This window comes from Panthera pardus, unplaced genomic scaffold (genome assembly GCF_024362965.1).
Source record: "Panthera pardus isolate Hobbes unplaced genomic scaffold, ASM2436296v1 HiC_scaffold_14, whole genome shotgun sequence".
NCBI classification, from domain to species: domain Eukaryota; kingdom Metazoa; phylum Chordata; class Mammalia; order Carnivora; family Felidae; genus Panthera; species Panthera pardus.
In genome coordinates, this window is record NW_026526699.1 from 746600 (window position 1) to 772242 (window position 25643).

At 61.7% G+C, this 25643-nt stretch overlaps 1 protein-coding gene across 3 annotated transcripts in view; it reads left to right on the forward strand.

Annotated features, from left to right (window-relative positions):
- GALNT9 (polypeptide N-acetylgalactosaminyltransferase 9) overlaps nt 1-25643 on the forward strand; it is an 84590-nt gene that overhangs the window by 5834 nt on the left and 53113 nt on the right. Inside the window, exons 1-2 of one of the 3 annotated variants that reach the window (XM_053901855.1) lie at nt 2387-2598; nt 20211-20391. The exons of 1 other annotated variant lie outside the window; for it this stretch is intronic. In XM_053901855.1, the coding sequence (XP_053757830.1) occupies nt 20267-20391 (125 nt within the window). In that variant the 5' untranslated portion in view covers nt 2387-2598; nt 20211-20266. Of the gene's footprint in view, nt 1-2386; nt 2599-20210; nt 20392-25643 lie in introns of those variants that run through there. One more of the 3 variants, XM_019438067.2, reaches the window with a different exon arrangement.

Consider the following 25643-nt stretch of genomic DNA (forward strand, 5'->3'; position numbering starts at 1 on the left):
GCTGGTGATGATCCCCGCTCGGGAGGTGCGGGGCTAAGTGATTGCATTTACAATTCAGCTCCGAAATCTGCATATTTCAAAGGCCCTGCTTTCTGAAAAGACAGTTTATCCTTGGTTCGCTGGAAACTCGACAGAAATAAGTCTCTGTATGTTTCCACATCCCCCTGGAGGCATTCCAGGGCGGGATCCACATCTTAGGACCAGGCTCCTGCTCCCACAGGGTCCAGACACTCTGGAAGGGAAAGCGGCCGGGAGCCAGAGGAAGGCAGCGAGAGGGGTTCCTGGCAGCTCCATCCCAGCAGGATTTCCGTTCCTGGAACTCTGTCCAGGATCGCCAGGACCGAGACGGTCTCCCAACCACCCAGCACGTCTAATTGCCGTCTAACTGCCATTCCCAGAAAGGAGAAACTCATTTCCCCGGTTGTTTGAAAGGCACTCGTAGCTGCATGACCTCAGTGTGGCCCCGCGTCCGACCGCGGCCTGTCTTCGGGAGGCAGTGCTGGCCGGCAGCAGGACTCTCCCACCGCGGGCCACTGCAGACCCTTCCCGGGACGGTCCCGTGACGTCCGCACCGCACGCTGGAGGCCACAGAGGCCGTGTGTAGAGAAGCCTCTCCAAGCCGAGGGTCCCCCTCCTTGCATGAAGGCAGACTCAGTTACCCATGTGGCTGTTCATTCCCCTCGTGTTTAGTGAGCACCTGCTATGCTCCTGATGCCAAGTCAGGAGACGTAAGCGATTGGGACGCAGGTGCCCCAGGGAGGAAGGCTGACGAGGAACAGGTCAGGCACGGGTGAGCGCCATCAAAAGGCAGTGCGATGCAGAGTGGGCGGGTGGACGGGGCGCTGGGCTGAGTCACGCCCCAAGGTCACATCCACCTGGACCCTCGGAATGGGGCCTTCTGTGGAGACAGCGTCTTTGCTGAGGTGCTCAGTTCAGCTGAGGTCACGCTGGAGCAGGGCGGGCCCCGGTCCAGGGACCTATAAGGACAAGGGTGTCCTTGTAGGAGGCAGAGAGGCACGACGGGGAGGAGAGGCCGCGCGGTGGTGGAGGCGGGGACAGCGACACGTCCAGGAGCCAGGACGGGGGTGGAGGGCCTGGCCCTTGGCCTCCACCCGAGGCGGTGGGGGCACGTCCTTCTGTCTAGCTGGTTGGCTTTGAAAGCACATCCGAGGTCTCACTCGGCTCCTGGGACTCAGATGAGATCTGCACGAGGCTGAGGCCCTGCCAGTTATCAGGCAGAAGATCAGGGCCTCCCCGGGGGTTGGAGGGGCCGGGTGGCCTGGGGTCCGCGTGCGGCCTCTGCCAGGCCTTCCCCAGCCGGCACTGTCACATTCGGATGGGTCTTTCCTGCCCGTGCCCTGCAGGACATCGGTGGCTGAGCAGAGACCAGAGGCCGGTTTGCGCGCCCAGTTGTGGCACGGGGAATGTCCAGACGTCGCCCAGTGTCCCCCAGAGCAAGATCACCCCCGTGGAGACCCCTGTGTCACCCCGAGGGCCTGCTCCATCCCTCGGCGAAGTGGCTCACCTGCTCCGGGGCTTGGCGTGCTCCCCGTGACGTGGGGATGGCGGCCACTCCGTCCTCAGAGGGGTCCTGCAAGGCCAGAGGAGCCGGCCTGAGCAGGGGGCCGCCCCCGCGCCCAGCACGATTCAACCCACTCTGTGGAAGGCGCAGGATCCTACGGCCACCGGGAAGGTGCCGTTGAGACTGTCGCCTTTCCAAGGCTACGGAGAGGGGTCTCGGTTCCATGCCGCCCTCGCCAGGCCCCCTCCAGACACGCTCGCCTCCCCCCGCCCCCCGCCCCCGGCCGTGGCGGGCACTGCCAGCTGTTCCGGCTGTGGGCTGGGCGTTCACAGCCGCGCTGGTTTTCTTCTCTGCGGGCTGACACTTTGGACAGACGCTACAGGCTTCCTAGTTTTGGTAATGACAGGTCACCTGTTTAAGAAACAAATGGGGGGGCGCCTGGGTGGCGCAGTCGGTTAAGCGTCCGACTTCAGCCAGGTCACGATCTCGCGGTCCGTGAGTTCGAGCCCCGCGTCAGGCTCTGGGCTGATGGCTCAGAGCCTGGAGCCTGTTTCTGATTCTGTGTCTCCCTCTCTCTCTGCCCCTCCCCCGTTCATGCTCTGTCTCTCTCTGTCCCAAAAATAAATAAAACACGTTGAAAAAAAAAATTAAAAAAAAAAAATTAAAAAAAAAAGAAACAAATGGGGCTGCTGAGCGGCTGACCGCGAGGGCATCCGGTCTGGGAGGGCGGCGTCCCCCCCGGGGTCGCGGACAGGTGGCCGGGACGGATGGAGGGAGGCTCTCTCCAGCCTTTCTGCCACCGTCTGATGGAACACAAGTAAGAAACTAAAGAAGCCACTACTGCAGACGTGGTGTGGGAGACATCCTGCCGTCGGGCCCCGGCACCTGTCAGCCACGTGGACTTGGGGACGTCACCGTGGCATTCTCCATCTCCTCAGGCCTCGAGGGAGGCTTATCAGTTCTGGCTTCAGTTGAGATCTTTGATTTTCAAGGGAAAGAAAACTCAATCCTGACAGACGTGACTCCAGTAGGACTCACTGGCCCCTGGGACTGCCGGATTCAGTGGCTGGCGTCAGGTGAGGCTTGAACCAGCAGCCTGGCCCTTTCTGCCCACCCTCGGGGGAGCCTCAGCTTTACGTCTCTCCTGGAGCTTGGGTTCCTGAAGCACAGGACACTGAGAATGGGAAAGAGGGAGTTTCCGCGAGAAATCACGGACGGAGATGCTAGCTCCCACACTCCATGCCTTCTCGCTCAGCCTGCTGTCCGCGGGGCGGTTCTGGGAGCATCTCTCCCCCCGCCCCTCACTGAGAGGCTCCCCGCACTGCAGGCAGCACCTGTAGTCGTCAGGTCAGGACGCACCGGCCACGTGGGCCTTCCCAGGGGACTCAGAGACCCCAGCTGTCGGCCTTCCATGTTTTAGTAAATAAGCTAAGGGCAAATCGTTCCTTAAACCGCGGCCCCAGGGCCTGGCAGCATGCCAGGGGGGGAGTGCGCATGCGCGGCATCAGGCCTGCGGCGGGGCCTCAAGAAGCATCCCCTGTGCGGCCAGGTTACAAGCGGGACTCGGCTGCTGGCCCAGCCTGGGGGCCCAGGGGCGTGGGCTGCGGGGATGCGTGGGGGAAGGCAAGGGGCGCGGCGGTGTGGGCTGCAGGGGTGAGTGGGGGGAGGCGGGGGGTGCAGGGGCGTGGGCTGCAGGGTTGTGTGGGGGGAGGCAGGGGAGATGGCGGGGCGTAGGGGTCGTGCGGGGTGGGGGTGGGGCTCCAGGACGAAGGTCGGGGAGACGCCTTGGCTGTGGGGGTCTTAGCAGTGGGTGGGCGGCCTTGCCTGGACGACACAGGGAGGTCTGGAGCGGCTGGGGTCACGGCCGGTCTGTGAGCTTCCGGGATTAGTAGCGGGAACCGGGGAAGAGACCTCGAGGCAGGCTTGCCGAGACCCCGGCCGGTTTTCGACGTTTGCAGGTAGCGCGTTGACGCTTTCCACACTGCGGGCGCGTCCTGCTGCCCACAGGAAGACGGGGTGTTCTAGAAATGTGGGTTCTCCCGGACCGAGGTCCAGGAGCCCAGGCGTTTCGAGTCACTGACAGACACCTTCTTATAGGCGGTGGGGGCCTCTTGGCTGCTGTGGATGAGGGCTGGGTCCTCTGCTGCCCCTCGAGGGCCCCCCGGGGTCGCAGTGGACATGTCAGTCTGCCGTTGGCCCTGAGAGGGAGGCATCGCAGGATGGCTTGACCCGGCCTATTCTGGACGCCCGGGTATGCTGGTCACACGGCAGGCCCCTCGGCATCTGGCGGTCAGCAGGCTGGGGTCCCCACGTCCACGACGGGAAGCCCAGGGCAGGACCTGCGGGGCTGGGGTGGGGAGGGGGGAAATGCCCGGCACCCGTGTGGCGTCCGTGTAGGCAAAACCGCGAGCCAAAACCCAACTGCTTTTCACGTAAACACAAATAATATTTTTCATGGTGTAAACCTCAAACTTCCAAGAATACATCTGCAGGGTGTTCCCAGGAAGACCAGAGTTTTTGCTCAAAATGCACTGAAGGGTCAGTCCCAAGTGTGTGCCCAGGTCCGCTGGGGCAGTGCAGTGGCTCTGGTGACCCCACAGTGGCTCCGCCCATGGCCTGCCGCCCGGGTCCCAGCTGGCGGCTCTCTCGGTGCCGTGTTCCAGGCAGAGCTCCGGGCACCAGACACGCAGCAGCAAGGCCACGTGTGGACCCCACCCTCACGGTTCGCGTGTCCTGTGAGGACAGAGGGGAGACACAAGGATAAGCAGGTTTAATTTCCTCTTGCTGAAACCAGTTAGCACAACTTAGAGGCTCAACGCGGCACATGGCAATTCTCTTGGTTCCGGAGGCCTCTCGGGGCTAAAGGCGGGACGTCCTGAGTGCTGGCTCCTTGTGGCCCGGGGGGTGGGGGGTCCCAGTGTCCAGGCACCTGCTTCTGGGGCCACGTCCCTTCCTCCGTCACGGGCAGCAGTGTGGGCCTCTGCACCCCACGCCCCCCGTCTCCCTCCACACCTCCCCCCGTCCCTGCGCAGTCTCCCTCTACTGCTCCCCTCCTCTCTCCCTCCCTGTCTCTCTCTTCCACTTGTCAGGTCCCTGTGACCACACCCACCTGCCTGCATAATCCAGGACAACCTCCCCAGCCCCAGGTCAGCTGGTCGGCGACCTTACTCTCTTCGCCACACAACCGAACACATCCCCAGGCTCTGGAACTGGGACGTGAGCGTCTTTGGGGACCCGTTATTCTGCCGACCACAGTGGGCAAACTGCTGACAAACGCTAAGGAGCAAACAAAATAAGGCGGGGAAGGGGGAAGGGCAGAGCTGGTGGTGACACCGGTGTCATTGCCAGGTGCCCAGAGGAGGCCTCAGGAAGAGACTGACTGGTGTCAGACAGGTGAGGGCGGGACACGCTCCGGGCCCAGCAAGTGCCAAGGTCCTGGGGCAGCGTGTGCCCAGTGCGTTGGCGGGATGGCTGGAAAGCAGGTTCGGGGGGGGGTGGTGTGCTGGAGACTCCCATCTGGGCGCCCCGGGCACCCACCCGGGCTGCCGTGACGACCTCCACCCACCGGGCGGCCTGTGTGACAGTAGCTCATTGTCTCACGGTTCTGGAGGTTGGAAGTCCAGGACCAAGGTGCTGGCGGAGCTTCACACGGCCTCTCCTCTGTGTGCACACGTTCCTGGGGTCTCTCCCTCCAGGAGGCCACGGTCCTCACACAGTCCTACCGCTGGCTCGCGGGGGCAGGTGACCCGATGAGGTCAGTTTAGCGGAGGGGGCGGGTGCAGGGGAATTAGACGCGGCAGGCGCCGTGCTCTGCGGTGAAGCAGGGACTCTTGGCCGCACCGGGGACGTGTGGGGCCAGGCGAGTCGCCACGCGGGCCGCCTCCCAGCTCTGGACGCGGACGCGCTGTGCCCGATGTGGAACAGCACCGCTGGCCTCCGCCCGCCCGATGCCAGGGCACCCCTGCCCCGGTTGTGACGCCCACAGTGTCCTCAAGTGCTGCCAGGTGTCCCCTGGGGGCACCCCTCGCTGAGAACGGGGTGCACAGGTCAGTGCCGCAGAGGGGGTGTTTCTGAGATGGGACAGGGCACCAAGGCAGCAGGGGGGGGGCGGTGTTCGTCCGGAGCGCGAGACGCTGACGAGACCCCAGCGCCACAGGCCAGTTCTGGGGCAGCCGACGGGGCGGGAACCTGGGTTTCTCTTCCGATTCTTCCATTTTCCCAGGGAGGCAGGAAGCAAGGTCCTCAGCTGAGGCTGCAAGTACAAACCACGCTCCCTCCTTCCCCTCTTGTTAAAGCGGGGCCACAGCCTCAGCCGGGTGTCTGGGAAGAAAGCGTGTCAGGTGGTGCTCGGTCAGTGCCCTTGGGCTCCGAATAGGGACGTCCCACAGTGCGGACACTGGGGGGCTGGTCTGCCAGATGGGGGTGGGTGGTCAGTGTTTACCAGACGGGGCGCCCACTTTGTAGGGGCCGGGGGAGGGGTTGGGGGGGGCAAGAGCCTGTCTCCTGCCTCCACCCCCCTCCCAGGGCGGTTCCATCCGGGTATGACAGGTGGGAAGGCCCCCGGGGGACGTGCCCAGGGTGGGGGGCGCCCTCCTCGGGCCCCTCCCGGCCTCCACCAGGACGGGGCCTTGCTCACAGGGTCCAGGCTGTTGGCTGGGCCTCTGTCCTAGGCGTTTTCCTCACACCTGGTGGTAACAGCAGCCAGGTGCGTGTGCACCACCGAGGGCCCGGGGCCCTGACCACGCCGCCCCCACAGAAGCCGTGACATCCCCAGGGTCCCTGCCCCGAATGCCTCCCCAGAGGCGGGCGAAGACACCAGCTTAGATCAGCGTCCAGTATGACAGCTCCTGCCTCTGACGGCAAGAAAGGGAACTATTTTTACTTTCCACGGAGTAGTTTGGTCAGATCGGCTCTGCGTGTAGCCCCCGTCTGAAACCAGCAAGCCTTGATTTTATTTCAGAGAAACGGCCCGGCTTATGCAGGGACCATCTTCACACTCTTCCGAGCAGATTGTGGAAAATGCCTGTTAATATTCTGTGTGCTTGAGCACTTAGCAGTGGGCACGGAGCAAGCGCGCTTATCTTAATTGGGAGGAGGGAGAGTGTGGTGTGGTGACGTGGGCCGCAGAGCCAGGTGGCCACTTGGGAGCTGGAGCCACCCCAGCCCTCACCGCCCCGGTCGGCTTTCTTCCTCGCTTCTGGTCCCTTCACCCGCGAGACGGCTTGAAGCCGCGTTTGTCTCGCGGCACTGCTCCCGGAATGGGGGGAGAGGAACAAGCCCCACGTGTGGTCCCCGCTCAGCAGGACTGGCTGACGCGGCCCAGCCTGCAAACCCACGGTGCACCCATCTTCCGGACACCTCCGGGCCGACCCTGTTTCTGACGCGGCCCACCCTGCCGGAAAATGCGCGGCGCCCGGGCTTCCTGGGGAAGTTGGGGCGGGGCGCCAGGGAGTGTCACGCTTCTGTCACAGAAGCTGTCGGCGTGGAGCTTCGGACGGTGCTCAGAGCACGCGCCGTCCTCTGAGAGCTTCCAGCCAGGCGGGAGGCGGCCGGTTACCGGCAATGCCGACATTCGAAGCAGCACGAGAGAGCGGCCTGTGTTGAGGGGGCAGGTCAGGCGGGACCGGGAGTTAGGTGGACCCGGGTCCAAACTCCAGTCGGATGGCCTCGAGCCGTCCCTTCGTGTCCCTGAGCTGTGGTTTCCACATCCGTGAACTGGGAAGAACGATTATCCTTCTGCAAGAGGATTTTGAGGAAATTAGATAAGGTAACGCGTAAGTGTTTGGCAAAGCGCCTGACACATAGCTGGTCCTCAGAAATGGGAGCGAACACAAAGGAAGGCAAGGAGTTGAGATTGGGTGGTATTGGGACAAACGGATGGCACGATGCCTGACACGAAGCAGGTTCTTACTAAATATTTGTTCACTGGATGGATGGATGGATGGATGGACGGATGGACGGATGGGGGATGGATGGATGGGCGGGCGGGAGAGTGGACGCAGGGGTGGATAGGGAGAGGACCTTGCACAGTGAGCAAAGTCAAGTGTCGAGGAAGGGAAGCAAGTATCCCGAGCGGCTGGAGGAGGGCAGAAGGCCGGGAAGGCAAGTCGGGCCCGAATGCACCCACGTGCGGGCAAATAGCCTGCCAGGCACAAGTGTGGGTCTGATAGCCTCACGTCCAGTGTGGCCCAGAAGGGTGGCCCCCTCTGGGGGCAGAGACGTGCGACCATAGGCACTGCCCACGACCTCAAGAAGCCCTTGCTGCCCGGCGCACAGGGGTGTGGGGCGTGTTCTCTGTCCCAGGGCTGCGGAACTCAGGGCGGGCTCCTTCCCGACCTCCAGAACGGCTGTGCAGGGACACGACGGGAGAAGACGGCATAGGTGTTTGAGTCCTGCAGAAATCACGCGGACAGGTTCCAGACCTTCTCCGTCTCCTCTCTCCGGAGGTCCTGCCGGCCGCTGGAAGGGCGGACACCCGGCTCTGGCCTCTCTCTCCCCGGCCTGGGGTCTGCGGGGTCACGGGCACTCAGTGAGGACCAGCTGAGGTCGAGTCTTGTTCACGTCAAGGGCAGCTCCTCTAGCCCGGGACTTTGCCCACGACCGAGGGCCCGGTGGCTGGAGGGGCCTCTGGGGAACTGAGGGGATCCGCTAGGGGAGTGTGGGTCCCGTGAGGGAGGCACCGGCACCTTAGCTCAGGTGGGGAAACTGAGGCTCACACGACTTGAGTATTTTGCCCACAGTTGGGATGTGGGTGCAGGTGGGGTTTGAATCCTGGCGGCTTGGCCGTAGCTGACAAGCAGAGCTCACCCAAGCACATTCCGGCTCTGTTTGGGGTGGGTGGGTGGGGACGTGAGCTGGACCAGGAACGGGTGAGGGTTTGGGCCTGGCCCCGCGGCCGTGAGGGACGTGTTGCTGCCCCGTGGGCTCGGGTCTGGGGAGGTGCGGGTGCGAGGTGTAGACGGGCTCTTAGTCGAGACGGCAGAGTTGGTGCTGGAGGGACTGAGATCTCGGGGGCCTGCGGGCTGCGTGAGAGGAGGACGCGAGTGGGGGGCAGAGGTGGAACGCAGTGGGCTGGACGTCTGTGCCCCAGATTCCCACACGAGAGACCTGTCCCCGAGGGCACGGCTTTAGGAGGTGGGTCTCTGGGGGGTGATGGGGCTGGAGGTGGTCCTGGGCGGGGGGGTCCCGTTGTAAGAAGAGGAAGAGACGGCATATCCCTCTCTGGCTCTGAACACACGCACCCGGGACAGCCATTAAAGGCACGGCGAGAAGGCGGCCGGGGAACAGGCTCTGACCGGGAACCAGACGGGACCTTGGTCTGGATGCCCAGCCTCCAGGGCTGTGACAAACAGAGGCGTGTAAGCGCCCAGTCTGTGGTGTCTCTTCTGGCAGCCCAGGCGGGCATTCAGCCCTGCATTCATTCGTTCCCGCATTCATTCATTTCTGCATTCATTCGTTCCCGCATTCATTCGTTCCCGCATTCATTCGTTCCCGCATTCATTCATGTCTGCATTCATTCGTTCCCGCATTCATTCATGTCTGCATTCATTCGTTCCCGCATTCATTCGTTCCCGCATTCATTCATGTCTGCATTCATTCGTTCCCGCATTCATTCATGTCTGCATTCATTCATTCCCGCATTCATTCGTTCCCGCATTCATTCATGTCTGCATTCATTCGTTCCCAGCATTCATTCATGTCTGCATTCATTCATTCCCGCATTCATTCGTTCCCGCATTCATTCATGTCTGCATTCATTCGTTCCCGCATTCATTCATGTCTGCATTCATTCGTTCCCGCATTCATTCATGTCTGCATTCATTCGTTCCCCGCATTCATTCATGTCTGCATTCATTCGTTCCCGCATTCATTCATGTCTGCATTCATTCGTTCCCGCATTCATTCATGTCTGCATTCATTCGTTCCCGCATTCATTCATGTCTGCATTCATTCGTTCCCGCATTCATTCATGTCTGCATTCATTCGTTCCTGCGCACATGCATTCTCTCACATTTAGGCGCTCGGTGAGCACCTACTATGGACCAGGTCCTGGGGCTGCGGGAGCCAGCAAGGCAGGCAGTCCTGCCCTTGGAGGTCGGGAGGCAAGGTGAAGGAGGGGCCGCATCCTCCGTCCTCGGCCAAAGGGGCTCCCGGACAGACCCAGCCAGACTCTCGGCTCTTTGGGGTCTGGCCCTGCATCCCCACTGCCGTCCCCAGAGCGCAGGCCCTGGAGTTCCTCCTGTTCGTGACCCCCAGGGCGGAGCTGGGCCCACAGGACCACACTTCCCGGGAGATTCGGTTGGGATCTGAGCAGAGAAGCCAGCCCAGTGGAGGCAGAGCGCACCCCTCAGAGGCTCGGGTGGCTGTGGGGAGGGTGGGGACCCCACCTCTCCCACCTTCCGGACAGCTTCCCTCGGTGGCCGCTGAGCGGCAGGACGCCCCAGTGTCCCCGAGCCCGCTCCTCAGGAATCGGGGGGCCCAGACTGGGGCGGGACGGGGCGGCCGCGTGACGCTCCACACGCCTACCAAGTGCCTGGAGGAGCCCGAAAATCCGTTCTGCCAGGTGTTTCCAGCCACTCCTGATTTCGTGTGCTTCGGCCCCATAAATATTCACGTTAGGACACTCCACTGGGCTCAGGGAGAATATGTCTCGCAGGTTTGCCACGTTCTGCACACTAGTCATGACTTCACAGTTTCAGAAGGGCGGTCCGTCTTTGGCCACTGACCAGGTAGCGGCCGGGGTCCCCAGGGAGCCTTAACAGACCGTCCGAAATGGAAGGAGCCGCCGCGCGTGGAGAGAGGGGGTGCACGGAAGCCGGGGGCAGGGACCTCGGCCGCAAAGCCAAGCGGGCTTCTCAGCCATCAGAATTCATAGCGGGCGTGCTGGGCTGGCCTACATTTTCATAGGGCGGGGAAGAGGGGGGCCGGGGGCTGCGGGGTGCTCTGCTCCCTCCCCTTTCCCCGCCACCTCCACCCCCCTCCCCGTGAAGGCCGCCGCCAAGGCCGAGGGTGCAAGAGGGAACGGCCCGGAGCTTGGCAGGTGACGGGTGGTGTCTCCACCGAGAACCGCGGGGTCCCACGTGCTGGGCGACCTCAGGAGCGGGAGACCGACGGTGAGGGTAGTGCGGGCACCACAGCCAACGGCAGCCGGTCCCGTCTCTGCCCGGGTGCCCCGGTGCGCGAGGCATGCGTGGTGACGGGCAGGGAACGTCAGGGGGACGGGATTCCTGCACCTGCCCTTCCAGGCTCCCGGGCTGTGGGGGGGGCCGTGTGCCCCACTTAGGGGGCTTTCCGGACCTCTGACTTCTGTCCCCCACCGCGCCCCCCCCCCCCGTGTCCTTGAAATGTCAAGTTCGCGGTGTTCAGGACAGCCCCTCCCCCACCCCCAGAAGCACACTCACGTCACCCTCTCCCTTTTTTTCTCATTTGTCCGCGCAGTGTCTCCCCCTCTTGTCAGAGATCCGCTGCTTTTTAGCAGTTGGTGTTTCCGACCCAGGGCTCCTGGTGGATTTCAGGGTGGCGGGTCAGTGGGCTGCCCCTGGGAGCCCCTGGGTGCTGGCTGAGCGTGCGCCCCCCCAGCCTCCCCGCCCCCCCCCCAGGCCCTACCCTCTGCCTCGTCCTCAGATTAGCTTGTGACCGGCAGCCTCTCCACGTGGGCCGTTTCCTCTCGGAATGTTGGCTTGAGTCACGGTGGCAGATGGAATCCGTGACTCAAACAAGCTGCGAGCTTGAAAGCCGCGCTTCCTCCCGAGCTGAAAACTCACGGCCGCCCACGTTCGCCAGGTACCCCGTCTGGAAGGCGTGGGTTGGCAGGTGTGAAGTCACTCTTCTGGGAGGGGGCTGGAAGAGGCCCCTGGACGGCCTGCCCTGTCCTTGTGTGTGTGTGTGGGGGGGGGGGGGGCAGCCTGGCTCCCTCGCTCTGGGACCGCACACAGGGTCCTGACTGTGTGGGGCCTGTTCTTCTTGGGGACGCCGAGCCCAGGGGACTGGAGGCCATCCTCAGGGGCCCAGCCCCATTTCATTCTAGCCTCTCCCTTCCTATTTTGTGGCCCTCGGCCTCGTGGTCACACGGTGGCTGCTCCAGCTCTGGGCATCGAGTCCTAGTTCCAGGCAGGAGAAGGGGGGAAGGACCGCAGACAAAGGCAAACAGACGTATACACCTGCCAAGTCTGTGCCTTTTAGACACATTTCCGAGAAATTTCACCCAGCAAATAGATCTTGGTCACTTGCCACCCCTGGCTGCAAGGTCCGCCCGGGGAGGCGAGCATTTTAGCTGAACTCATTTCTACCCCAAACAAACTGCTGGCCAAGCATCCATAGTGTCTGCCACGACCCCTTTACCTAGAACCTCTCCCCTCCTCCCCTTCCTCCCCCTGCTCCCCCAACTCTGCCCTGCTTTCTCTCCCCCTCCCCACCCCCTCCTCTCCCCACCTCTGTCACCCCTTCCCTCCCCCTCCCCAACCCCTCCTCCTCCTCCCCTCCTCTCCCCACCTCTGTCCCCCCTTCCCTCCCCCTCCGCAACCCCTCCTCCCCCTCCTTCCCTCCTCTCCCCACCTCTGTCGCCCCTTCCCTCCCCCTCCCCAACCCCTCCTCCTCCTCCTCCCCCCACCTCTGCCCCCTCTTCTCTTCCCCTCCTCTTCTTTTCCCACTCCTCCCCTCCCCCACCCTCCCCTCCCCTCCTCGGCTCCCTCTCCACCTCCTCCTTTCACTCTCTTCTCCTCCCCCACCCTCCCTCTCCTCCCCTCCCCCACCTTCTCCCTCCTCCTCTTCTTTTCCCTCCCCCACCCTCCACCTCCCCTTGTCCCTCCTCCTCCCACACCTGTCCTCCCCCTCCTCTTCTCTTCCCTCTCCTCCCCTCCCCTCCCCTCCCACACCCTCCCCCTCCTCCCTCCCCCTGTGTGAGTGTCCTGTTGGCGGCTGTAAGGAGTGACCACAAATGCGGTGGCTTAAAACAACAGGAATTCATTCTCTCACACTCTGGAGGCTGAAGCCTGAAATCCAAGTGCTGGAAAGTTGACTCCTCCTGGAGCCTCTGAGGGAGACTGTTCCAGGCATCTCTCCAGCTCCTAGTGGCCCCTGGCAATCCTTGGCTTGGGGACACCTGACTCCATCTGTCTCCGTCATCGTGTGGCTTCTCTGGTGCGTGTGTGCCTCTCTGAGCCCTCTCTGAACTATCGGGATACTTGGCGTTGAATTTAGGACCCACCTTAATCCCGGACGGTCTCATCTCAAAGTCCTTACCTTAGTTACGCCTGCAAAGACCCCATTTCCAAATAAGGCCACACTCGTGGGTTCCAGCTCCTGGGGCCACCATTCCACCCACCGCCCTCCCCAGCCGTCTAAACCAGGGCACAACCTCTCAACCTCGAGGCAGCCGTGCAAAACGGGGTGGGGGGGACGGGGAGCTGCCCGCCTGCACCTGTGTAAGGGGCAGGCGCGCCGTCAGGCTGGACCCTTCCGAAGGGGCTGGGAGCTCAGGCTTGCACATGAAACCTCTCGGGGTGAATTCCGGGGCCCCGGGGGGCAGTGCCCCTGAGACTCGCTCTGAGCCCCAAGCCCCTCTCAGTGCCTCTGTGTCGGCGGCTCTTTATGAAGTGCCCGGGCCGTCCATAGAAACAGCTGTCTGCCTCCCACAGCCTCTCTGCTCTAAGGGCATCTTGTGGCGTGTAGGTCCCTCCTGGACGACCCGGGATCCTCTGCGTCTCAGGGTCCTGACGGTGATCCCATCTGCAAGACCCATTTCCCACCAGGGCGACGCGGCCACGGGTTCCGGGGATCTTTGGGAGCCATCATGTAGTGTCCCACACCTGTGCTGACAGATACGGACCTTTGGTACCTTAATGCTAGTTTTTCCGGACCGCGGCTGGGTTGCTGCTATGCAGAGTGGCTCTGTCTTGCTGCCTTCTCTGGAAAGCCTGGAAGATCTGGTGTCTGAGGCTGGGTGAGGTCTGGAGCACGGGGGCACCCACCCCTGGCCCCGTGACGCGGGTGCCGAGGGACAGCGTCCCCGGTCTCGTGAATCGAGCGAAAGTGTCTGGGCAACGGCCCCAGTCCCACAGCCGGGAGCCCCAGTGCGCCCCTGACGGCCGCCGGGGCCCCACGGGTCACCACGTGTGAGTAGGCACTTTCCGGGGGGGCAGGCACAGCCATCTCCTCCCCGCGATGGCTTCCAAATTACCTCACGTGCTCAGAAAGTGCATTCCCTCAGGTCACACGACAGGAGCTTGAAATGACCGTTCCCTAGCAGTGACCTCTGTGCTCTTCAGGAGCATGCGCTGCCCTCCGGCGACCCCAGGAGAATAAAGCGGGAGGAGCCCTGCGTTGGAAGGAAGCTCCTTCTCCAAAAAGCCAGGTCCCTGCTTCTGAGGCCAAACCCACCTCACGGAGCAAGGGCCCCAGAGCAGAGAATGTTCTGGAAGCTGTGGGTTCTCCGACCTTGATGATTCGCTTTCCTGGCCAGGGGCCTAGCTTTGTCGCCTCCACCCAGGCCCCGACCGTCTGGACCCCCGGGAGAGCCACTGTCTAAGCGGCCCCTGCCGAGCCTGGCCGTTCTGCCCGAGCCGGCCGGGCTCCCGTCCACCTGCTCCAGGATGGAGCACTCCTGAGTGGGAGGCCTCCTTCTGTGTAGACAAAACCGGCCCTCAAACCCTTTGTTCTGGACGCTCTCTCCTGGCGATTTAACCCACTGAGGCACTGACCGACCGTCGGCCGCTCTGTGTCCAGCGGGAACCTGGGTGGGGACAGTGGGCTGCATAGGTGACGACCACACCGTGTGCGGGAGGGGGCTGGCCCCCGGGAGAGCTGGAGCCACGTGAGCTAACAAACACGTGCAAACACGCAGGACGTGTCAAGCAAAACGTGTATCTATCCGTTCGACAGGCTCTTGCGTGGTGGTTCAGAAGGCAATTGTTAATTATAATTGGGTTTTGCATATAATCACAGGGGAGACACTTCTGGCAATAATTTCAAGGAAGCCAAAAGCAGAATGTGGGCTTCTCCAGCCAGAGGACTAAGTGCGGGCGCGTCCCGCTGAGCCTCTCCTAGGGCAGCGTGGTCACCGGAGCCCGAGACACTGGAGAAGCCGGGGAGGGCTCGGTCATCGTGGGATTCCTGCCGACCTGAAGAAGGTTCCGGAATGCCTGCTGGAAGCTCACTTTTTGAGAAGGCATCAGGCCCCTCTTGGATGTGAAAGGGGTCCCCCGGATGCCCGCAGCCAGGACTTGTTTCCAGTCTGGGCGCCGTGATATGGCCGAACTCACCCTCCACGTCCTCCCGCCACACGGGCCGTGGGCGTTTGCACCGTCGTCCTCGTCTCCAGCCCGACTGGGAGGGCCAAGGGCCGGGGAGGGGCGGCCCCACGGGCGGGGGAGCCTCTTTACCTGCGCAGGGGGGACTGTCCAACTCACACACCTGCGGCTCGCCCAAGAGCACCTGGCCCTGCTGCCGCGACGCGAGGCGAGGCCACACCGTCTGGAACGGTGCCGATAGGAACAGGTCGTTGTAACGAATATCCGCGATGGCCAAGTGGAAAGTTGGTGACCGTTACTGGTTCCCTCTAAAATTCTCTGGGGCGCCTGGGTGGCTCAGTCAGGTAAGTGTGTGACTCTTGATTTCCGCTCACGTCACGATCTCGTGGTTCATGAGTTCCCGCCCCACGATGGGCTCCGCACGGAGAGCGAGGAGCCTTGCTTGGGATTCTGTGTCTCTCTCCTTCTCTCTCCGCCCCTCCCCCACGCACCATCTGTCTGTCTCTCTCGAAAGTAAATCAAAATAAACTTTAAAAAGTAAAATAAAGTTCTTCTTTCAGGTTTTAAAGTTTAAAGCACGCGGGTAGGAGGCCATGCAGCCACTGTGAGCTTCAGGGGTCCCCTCTAGGAAATGCGGTGAGAAAAGCACGTGGTGTAGGGCCCGCCACGGGGAGCAGAGGAAGCCCCATCGGCCACTGGCCAGTGTAACCACCGACAGCTGTCCCACCAGCCTGTGACCTGCGGAAGTCCCAGAGTCACGGGTAGGAGGTGTGGCTTCTGTTTGCGTTGAAGTCCTTGGACAGACGTTTCAAAGGCCGAGCTGACGCATGCAAATTTCCCATTGTTGTCAAAATCACATCGCATTCAAGGATGGAACCAAGAGTTTGGGGCTCCCATTCCACTACAGGAGGAAGTGGAAAATTGCTCACAGGAAAAACCACCTCTCACTCTGGTTGAGGAGGTGCCTTTGTGATCCGCACCCACATCTGCCCGGGAGGGTGGCCCGAGATGGGCTGCGCTGAGCGCTGTCCGATGTACGGCTCCCGTCAGTGTGTCCGGTTGTCCCAGCTGACGCAGGTCTGGGTGGCCGTGTGGGCGGTGGGTCTGCGCCCTGGTCTCTTGGAGCTGCCCTGACAAAGCACCACACACAGCGACGGCTGGAACAGCGGACGGCTGGAGGCCAGAAGCCTGAGGTCCAGGCGGGGCGGGGCCCTGCTCCCTCCACAGGCTCCCTCCAGGGTGCTTGCTGCCTCGTCCGGCTCCTAGTGGCCCCGTGTGCTCCTTGGCTCGTGGCCGCGTCCCTCCAGGCTCTTCCTCGGTCATCCCGTGGCCATCTTCTCTTTGTGTGCGTCTGTGTCCAAAATCCCTTCTTCCTATGAGGACCCCAGCCATTGGGTTAGGACGCACCTCAATTCAGGATGACCTCATCTTAAGTAATTACCTCTGCAAAGACCCCTTTCCAAATAAGGCCACGGCCACAAGTCCGGAACACCAGGGCCCAGCCATGATTCAACCCACACGGCCGCCGGGCCTGTGGGTCATGCGTTTGGTGGCCCGGCAGCAGGAACAAGGACGTTTTGCCCCCACCCCCAACCAGGCCCAGTGGGGGTGCTCGGAAGCCAGAACTCTGGGAGATGTGAGGACAGAGCCGTGTCTTTAGGTGTAGACCCCAGGGGCCTCGGCCGGCTGTCGGCCATCAGTTCAGTGGAATTCGGGCCTTGGCCCCCCAGTAATGACAGGCCACCTTCAATCTTCACAAGTTCCTCCTGGTTCCGTCTGCCCTCGTTACCCGAGGATCAAGCAACGCTGCCTCTCCAGAAGGATCTGTGAGAGAGAACGTGAGTCAACACCAGGCATCCCAGAAAGAGGGAAGATGAGAGTCCCGGCAACCCCACAGGGAGCACTGATATGCACGACTCCTTAAAAGCTAAATCACATCCACAGGTTTTTAATTGGCGGAGCTCTAACAGACCTTCCGGCTCAGGCAGAGCCCTAACTGGGCTGGTGGCTCTGTCTCCCCCCAGCCGTGCCCCCCAGGGCCAGCCTCTCGGAGCTGCCGCGGCTGCTCAGAGGTCAGGGGTCAAGACGCAGGGCGAGGCCCAGAAGTGACCAGCCCCGAACCCTTACCTGGAGCCACAGGCGGGTTCCACACGAAACTCCTGCTGGGACCAGCAGCACATGACCCACCCCCACAGAAGGCCGGGAGCCCCCGCGCCACGCAGAAGTGGGGTCCCTGGAAGGCAGCATCTGCATGTCTGGAAGCTTCTTGGAGATGCCAGTGCTCCGCCCACCCCACACCTGCGCACCTGCTGCTCTGCGTGGGCCCCTGCTGTCTGTGTCCCAGCCAGGCCCCCAGGACTACAGCCCCCGTTCCTCCGAGGAGCCCCCGCCCCCCAGGGCCGAGGTGACGGGGCGGCAGGGGTGCGGCCGGGAGCTCAGGCGCTGCTCACACTCCGGGGCTCACTCACTCACATGGTTTGGGGATGCCGCTTTGGCGCTCTCTGGGTTCATTTCTACCCAAATCAGTGCTGGGGCGTCTTCGCGGTGGAGGCGGGAGCTCTGAGGCCGGCCCGGGGGCATAAGGCATGGCCCTGCCCTGGCGCCCCCACCCTAGACAAGTGTCCTGTTCACGGTCAGCCAGAGCCTCTTGTTCATGCATTCGTGCTTTTATTGGTTTCGCTGTTCAAAACCGCCCCGGGCCTGCTGCCGAGACCGTCTGGTGACGGTGAGCGCGGAGGGCCGTGCCTTGCCGGGGACACGCGTGTGGCACGTGGGCTCGCCCACACGTGAGTTACACGGGTGCTGGCCAGTGAGTCAAAGGTACATGTCCGGCGAGGTGACTTTGACAGGAACACAGTAAAACTGGGTTGTGTACTGGCAGGTTGATGGAAATGTGACCAGGGCCTTGCTCCCTGGCGCCTCACCCCACGTCGGTGTTCTGGGTGCTCCCTCTTGACGGGGACATCCCTCTTTCACTTTCTGTAAAAGCACCAAAACCGCGGAAACGCCTTGTGCAAATTTCACGGATTTTTACGGACCGCTGGCGGTCACGCGCTCTCCTGTGTCACAGGCCTCCTGCCTCCCTTCCCCTTGGAATCCGCCGCCCTCCCCGGAGCAGGTGCTCTTGTCTGGGGCCCGGGGACGTGGTGGCATGTGACTGCCGGCCGAGTTCCTGTGTCCGCAGGGCACACGCTGTGTATTGTTGCTACCTAAAAAGTGGACAGAAAGTCAAGATCCGAGCCTACCAAAATGCACACATTTTTGGAAATTAATAGCGTCTGGAAGGCAAGCGATGACGCCTTGACATCTGAAAGCTCTTCGCGGTGGGGCGGGGGCACAAACCGGGTCGGGGGCTCGCCTGAGGCCCCCTCTGCAGCGAGCAGGTGGCGAATGCGGGCTCGCTCCTCATTTTAGAACCAACCTACAGACCAGTCAGGGAGGGCTGGGTCACGCTCGTCGAACAAAATGAAATGCCATAAGTGACCTCGGACGATGTGGGAGCGATGGCATAGCTATTTCTTTTTTGGGGGGTTATTCATCGTCTTATTTTTAAATTGTTATTGTTGTCAGAACAACAACATGCAAACGGCCTTCTTGACAAATTTTCAGCGCATGATAACTACGGGGCTGCTAACGAGGCACAGCTCGTGCCGCGGACCTCTAGCTTATTCGTACACGGTTAGAAGTCTGTATAACTGGAGAAATATATGTGTAAATGAAACTTAGAGCCGTTGAGCAGAACTCCCGGGAGAATGCTAATTTTTCCTTTAACCCGCTAGGGAGTCGGCAGGCTGTGTCTAAAGTGACGCTTCCAGAAATAGAGCCGAAAGTATTCCTCTTAAGGTCACAAAGGCAACCCCCGGCATCACCGAGAATAATGCCACAGCCGGGACCACGGGAGGAGGGCGGGTGGGTGGACTGAGCCCCGCCCCCCCGCCCGTGCACCTGCAGGCGTCCGGGGAAAGTGACCATAAGATCCCGCGCATGTGCGGGGACAGAGCAGAGAGCTCAAGCCAGAGAAGTGCTGTTCTTTGCAGAGTGGGGCTGGCACAGGAAATGGTCTTTCCAGAGCTTTCTACATTGTTTGAATCTTCTGACCTGTGTGCATCTCACTTTTACAAGTGACTTTGAAAAGTGACGTGAAGAAGCCCAGTGAGTTTTCAGGGCCTGACCCTACAGGCTGGTTCTCTCCCTCTCCTCCAGTCCTAGCCCAGTCCAGCCCTCGCTGTGGGCCCACCCCGCCCCTGGGCCCCACCCCCTGCCAGGCCCCACCTCCAGGCCCCACCCCTTGGGTCCTCCACCCCCCACAGCAGCCCCCCCTCCCTTGGGCCTGGCCCTGAGCAGCGACACTGCTGTCCCCTCAGGTTTGGGGGCACATCTGCCTTTGGGAGGTGGCTATTTACAGACTTTTGAAGGCGGAAAATGCGGTGCAGCACAGACATTTAAAAATAGCATGATTATATGTATTTTTTTACAACATTAAACTAAGAAGCGGAAATGATTTATGTGTCACATAATTTTTCAATTTTACACCCAATGCGTACCCTTCCGTCCTACGTGGTTAACCGGTTTATGATGGAGGATTCCGGAAAACGCCAGGTTCTGTGGCCTGGGGCTCCCCTGAAGGGCAGCAGCGTGGGGAGGGGAGGGATGGGGCCGGACTGGAGGGCGGGTACAGCTTGGATTTCGGTTTGCGCCCCTGGGGGGGGTCTCGTTGAGTAACAAACCTCAGGGGGGCAGTGGCGCAGAGAAGAGCCCCTTGCCCGAGGTGTGGCCTCGGGGTCGGCCCTCCCTGGGGTCTGAAATCTGGGCCGAGGCGGGACTGCGCACTAGTCCGCGCAGCTGGGCCGGGACCGGGGTCCCCGCCCCACGGAGAGCCAGGGTGCCGTCCCCACGCGTGCGGTGGGTGCTGCGCTGGGGTCCGGTTCCCTCGGAGCCGCGTTCCCCTCTGGCAGGAGTGGCCACTTAGAAGAACCTTCCAGAAGAACAAGCCCCTGGCCTAGCCTTCGGTAGCCCACGAGCACGAGCACACAGGCCTGGTGGCCCCGAAGCCCCGCCCATAGGCCGCGTCTCCCGCCTGGCCCCCCAGGTCAGCTCCGTCCAGCTCAGCGCTGGAGGCAGGGTCCTGCGGCGGGTGTCCTGCGCGTCGGGGGCTCTGGGACTCCCGGGAGGCTGCGGGTACTCAACCCAGCTAGCATCCCACTGTGTGCAGGTCAGAAAGACCCACGACATCAAGGGTCGGTGAGCATTTATTTATTTTTTAATTTTTAAAGTTAACAGACTTTCCTTGAATTCCGAGCGTCAGGGTCCCTCAGCGAGCGGGGGGTTTGCCAAGTTCGGCCTGAAAGAAAGGGGCCGCCAGCGGAGGCTGGGGGCGGGCGCGGGAGGGCACGGGGGTCCCGGGGCCTGGCTGACCGCCCTCCTTTCCCGTTTCCCGCCAGGCCTCGCCAAGCCCATCGGCCTGGTGGAGGGGCCTGGGGGCCTGGGCCAGGGCGGCATGGCGGCCACCCTGCGTGAGGACAGCCAGGAGACAGAAAGCAAATACGAAGAATACGGGTACAACGCTCAGCTCAGCGACCGCATCTCCCTGGACAGGACCATCCCGGACTACAGGCCCAAAAAGTGAGTTCGCGGCCCTCCTCCCGGGCACCGCTCCCGCACACCCCGCACCCGCGAGCTGCGGCCCCCGGAGCACGACGACGTGTGCGCTCAAGGCCCTGCAGGCGGCACGGGGTCGAGACCCGGCACGTGGAGTCGGCCACACCCGCGACCGCGCCGCCTTCTGGTGTCTCTGTCGACACAGACGCGCGCAGGTGTAAGAAAGCCGGCTTGGACTTGCGTCACTGCTTGTGGTCCCGTCGCTGCGGTGGGGGCCCCCCTCCCCCACCATCTAAAGGCGTCCCCTATTCCCGCCCCCGGCCCCCCACATCTGTCGCCGGCTGCGGCCTGGCCTTGAGGCCTCTCAGGACTGAGCCCCGGTCTACAAGCGCGGCATCCTGTTTGAAAGCTCGTTAGGTGCCTTGGCGGGGACGAAATTGGAACAAAATGCCATATTAAGCGGACGTCATCGCGTGAAAAAAGTCCCGCCAGCCTGGCACCTGGGTCCTGGAAAGGAAAGGCAGGCTCGGCCCGGCTCCTTTCTGTGGTTCCGTCTGCAGAAGCGGGGCAGGCGGCAGGGAACCCTGGACTCCCCGGGGAGGTGCTGAGGCCCGGGCTGGGCCGGGGGTGGGGGAGGGGGGGGTGACAGCGGCGGCGCCGGGAGTGGGGGTCCTGGTGATGGGCGGGGCCTGGGCCCTGGAGGAAACTCCATGAAGGGGGCGGGGAGCATTTCTGGGCTGTGTCGAGAGGCCCTGGGGTGGGAGGCCGTCCGGGAAGCCCCGCGAGACGTGGGAGGGCCGCCGGGCCCGGAGGGAGGAAGCGTGGGCAGGTGCGCGCTGGGCGTGGTTACGGGTGGGGCCCGCTGGCGCACGTGGTGGGGCAGCGGCGGATCCGGGGACGGGGGAGGTGGCCGCAGCTCCCCGTCAGTCGCTCTGAGGGTGAGGTGCCCGAGCGCAGGTCTCCCAGGTGAGCTGGCGCTGGGTGTCGGCGGGCGCGTCTGCGCGGGGCTGGCCGTGCGGTTCCCGAAACCCGTGCGTCTGTGCTGCGGCAAGGACGTTAGGTGCGGCCTGCTCTCTGGAGCCGCACGGTGACGGCTCCCTGCCCGGCTCTCCTGCTTGTCTTGTGACTTCGTCCCAGAGAGGTTCCCCCTTCCTGGGTGGCCCCGGAGGGCGGAGGCCCGGAGCGCGCGCTCCCCGCGGCGTCAGCCGCAGCCACGGGCGAGAACACTTTTGTGTTCGAGGGTACCATCGATTCAGCATGAGTAAGGCCGGCTTCCCTCTTGTGAGATGGAATAACGATTCTTTGTTTGAGTAAAAAATGCAATTAAGTGTAAAACAGGCCAGTTTGAAGAAGGATGCTAAGTGAAGGACGCGGGGGACGTCCGGATGTGACAAAGTCACAGACACGGGCTTGAGTGACTCAGGTTTGCCACGTACCCAGTCTGTGCTCTGAGAGTGTGGCTGTGAGTGTTTGAGCGTGCACGTGTGTACATGTACGTGTGGATGTGTGTGTGCACATGCGTGAGTGCGCGTGGTAGTCCTGAGTGCCCCCCAGCGTGCCCCGACCTCTGGAGCAGGACCTAAATAAGTTGCCCGTCAGGCTTCACCCTGCGGCTGGAGTCGGGCGCTGTTCTTGGCTCTGAGCTGGGCACCCGCGGTGCCTTTCAGAGACCCCCCCGAAGCCACCCCAGGCTCAGCAACTCGCTGAAGGGACTCACCACACTCGGCAAAGCTGTTATACGCCCGGTGCGGTTTGTTAAAGGACAGAATGACATCATGGAGAACAGGGCAGGGGCCAGGGGAGCACTTAATTTTCCCAGCAATGGCGAGTGACCGCACGTATGAAGAATTACAACAGGGGGCTCATTCGAGCCCTGGTGTCCGGGGTTTTATTGGCCGGCCGACCTCAGTCCCCGTCCCCAGAGGTCTGGCCATGCTGTGGCTCAGGGCTCCAGCATAGATCACTCCGCAGCATAGACTGTCCCACATAGGCGACGACGCTCTCGTCAGGCAGGATGTCCCAAGGGCTCAGAAGCCACCTCCCAGGAGCTGGCAAGGGCCAGGCCTTTCCTGTGCACGTGGTAGGAGTGGCCCCCACCTCCCATGTCACCGATCTGATCGTGGCACTTGCAGCCTCGGGGACTTCAGCCGCCAGAGACTCTAGGAAGCCTGTCCTTGTCTGTGTCTTCGTCTGGTGGCAGTTGTGGCCACAAGGGAGCCCAGGGGGTCGAGGACACTTACCCCTGTCTGCCGTGGCCAGCCCTGGGCTGGGGGCAGGCTCTCCTGGTGGTCCTGCTGCATCATCCACCGTCAGAGCAGGACACGTATAGGACAGACGGGAGCGTGTGTGACAGACGCTGCTGTCTGCCTCCCTGGAATCCTGTTGTCTTTCTCTGGGCACCAGCTCCCCCTTCGCACAGGAAACTTTCTGTTCCAGCTGCCGGGCAGATCACAGGATTTGGGATTAAGGTGATTAGAGCATTGTGTCCACCACCTCAGCAACTGGCTCGCGGCTGTCACGTGGTCTGGGCCCGTCCAATCAGAGTGCACCTTGGAATTACCTCAGGCCATTGGGGAAAAAATCAGGCCTTTCAAAGTAAAATTGCAACTATGGGAACTTGGGGAGCGTAGCCATCTTATTATCATGAAAGGGAGGCTGGGAGTTCCCACAACCCACCCGTGAACCCCGAGGGCAAATGCAGTGCAGGGCTTGGCAGAGCTGGGAGGTGGGGAGGAATCAGGTTCCAGTGCTACCGTCCCGGCACCTGGATCCAGCTGTTCCTGAAGCTAGCATTGCAATAAATTATAAACAAATGAAAAGTCTTCTAGGCTCTGTAGTAAACTAGCACATACACATATACGTTTATAAATCTTTTGCTTAATCAATTGGAATTTTGTTTCCTGCTTCTTAAAGCTGCAAGGGCTCTCCCTGCTCCGTCTGGCTCATCCCTGCACACCCTTGAGTCCCCAGAACGCTTGGCTCTGGCCTCTCACTCTGCTGGGATTTGCCCGAGCCGCAGATGCTCCTCTGGGTTTCCCTTTGAGGACTGAGACCCACCGCCCTTCCCTGAGTGGCAGAGACTCCCCCTGTAGGAAGCCTCCGTTTGCCAAAATAAAAACCGACAGGAGCGATCAGCTCCCTGCCAGCCTCACGTCGCAGAAGACGTCAGGGCAAACTCTCAAAGGGCCGACATTTACAATACGCCTTAGTTGATAGAAACCTGACTTTACAGACACTCGGACTGGAAGGGCACAGCTCCCCGCCTCCCTGAAGTAGACAGTGTGGGTTTCATTTTCTTACGTTTATCTGTAGCCATTTCTTTCCCAAAAAGAAAGGCAGAGGCTTTGTGATCGGGACATGCACAGACCAGCCCCGTCACGCGTGTGAATGACAAGCCGGAAAGAAGCCCTTCCTGTCCCGCCGGCTCCTGGCCTGTCTGGACGTGCTGCCCCCCCCCACCCAGGGGACAGCGTCGTGGGGGTTACTCACGTGCAGCCACAGCCCTCATGCACCCGTGGCTTAGAACACGGCCGCAGTGTCTAGGGGAGACTCGTGCTCTCGTGCAGCTTGGCGAGCGCAGGGCCACTCGTGTCCCTGGGGCTTGTTTAAGAAGGTGCAGCTGGTGCTGCCCTGTGCCGGGGCCTTGAGGACCGGCATTGCCCACGCTCTACAGACAGGAGACCTAGGCAGGAAAGGTCAAGTACCCGCACTGGACCCGTGGGCCAGAGTTTGCCGAACCCCGTCGTGTGGCGTGCGTCCCCCCAGGCTGTTACCGTCCCCACAGAGCCCAGTGGGGCACGTTGTGTTTTCCAAAGACGGAATCTTCTCGAATCTGCCCCCTCCCCCGCCCCCAGGGTGGGATCTGTGTCCCTCTCCCTGAGATTGGCTGGCCGTCCTCTCAAGGAGGGCAGAGGCGAAGAGGGCGGTTTTCGGGGTTTCCACCCCGGCCCAGGTGTGGGCCCGCGAGCTGCCATATAAGCAGTCCGCAGGTCCTGAAGCCCAAACGTGGTCGCTCAGGGCGCCCCGTGGCCAGGCCTGCGAGCGCTCAGACAGAGACGTGCCAGCCAGGGCCGGACACGCTGCAGCAGGGGTCGGAGGGAGTCACGCACAGACGAGTCCACGGAGGAAGGCCGGGCGGGCCGCTGCAGAGTGCTGAGTTCTGGGTTTGTGAGGCCAGTCGCCGTTTGCGGGAACCTTCCACGAGGCCACGCGTCAGGAGCCACGCCTGGCGTCCAGTAGGCCCTCACCAAACGTCTATGGACGACCGAGCGAATGAGTACATGAGTGCAGTTCAGTCTATGCCCGTTTTAAGCTTTCAGAGTTCGATTCCCTAGATGGCCTTGCGCCCCGTGGGGCCCATCCGTCCAATGAGAAACGGCCTTGCTCTTGGATTCTGACAGGTGCAGCCGCGAGAAACACACGTGGGATGTGGGAGTGTGTGTGTGTGCGCGCGTATGTGTGTGTGCACGTGTGCGTGTGCCTACCCACGTGTGCCTGTGTGTGCACGTGTACACGTGCGTGGTACGTGTGTGTATGTGTTACTGGGTGTACGTTTGTGTGCCTGTGTGCCTGTGCATGTGTACACACATGTGTACGTTAACGCATGTGCAAGTGTGCCTGTGTGTGCACGTGTATGCATGTTAATGTGTGTGCAGGTGTGCGTGTGCACGTGTTATGTGTCGATGGGTGTCCATACATATTTGTGTGTGTCTGTGCATGCCTGTGCATTGTGCGCGTGTACCCGTGTGCACATGTGTACATGCACCTGTGTGTTCACATGTGTGCGTGTGTGTCTGTGTGCACGTGTGCGTGCGCATATGTATTTGTGCGTACGCGTGGACGTGTCTGCTCGTGCCATGTATATTGTGTGCATGTGTACCTGTGTATGTGTACACGCATGTGTATGTTAACGCATGTGCAAGTGTGCCTGTGTGTGCACGTGTATGCGTGTTAATGTGTGTGCAGGTGTGCGTGTGCACGTGTTATGTGTCGATGCGTGTCCATACGTATTTGTGTGTGTACGTGTGCACGTGTACCTGCATGTGCTGTGTGCGTCTGTGTGTGCATGCCTGTGCGTTGTGCGCGTGTACCTGTGTGCACACGTGTATGTGCACCTGTGTGTTCACGCGTGTGCATGTGTGACTGTGTGCATGCGTGCGCGCGCATATGTATTTGTGTGTACGCGTGCACGTGTATGCACGTGCTGTGTGCATTGCGTGCACGTGTACCTGTGTGCACGCGTGTACGTGCACCTGTGTGTTTGCGTGTGTTCACGT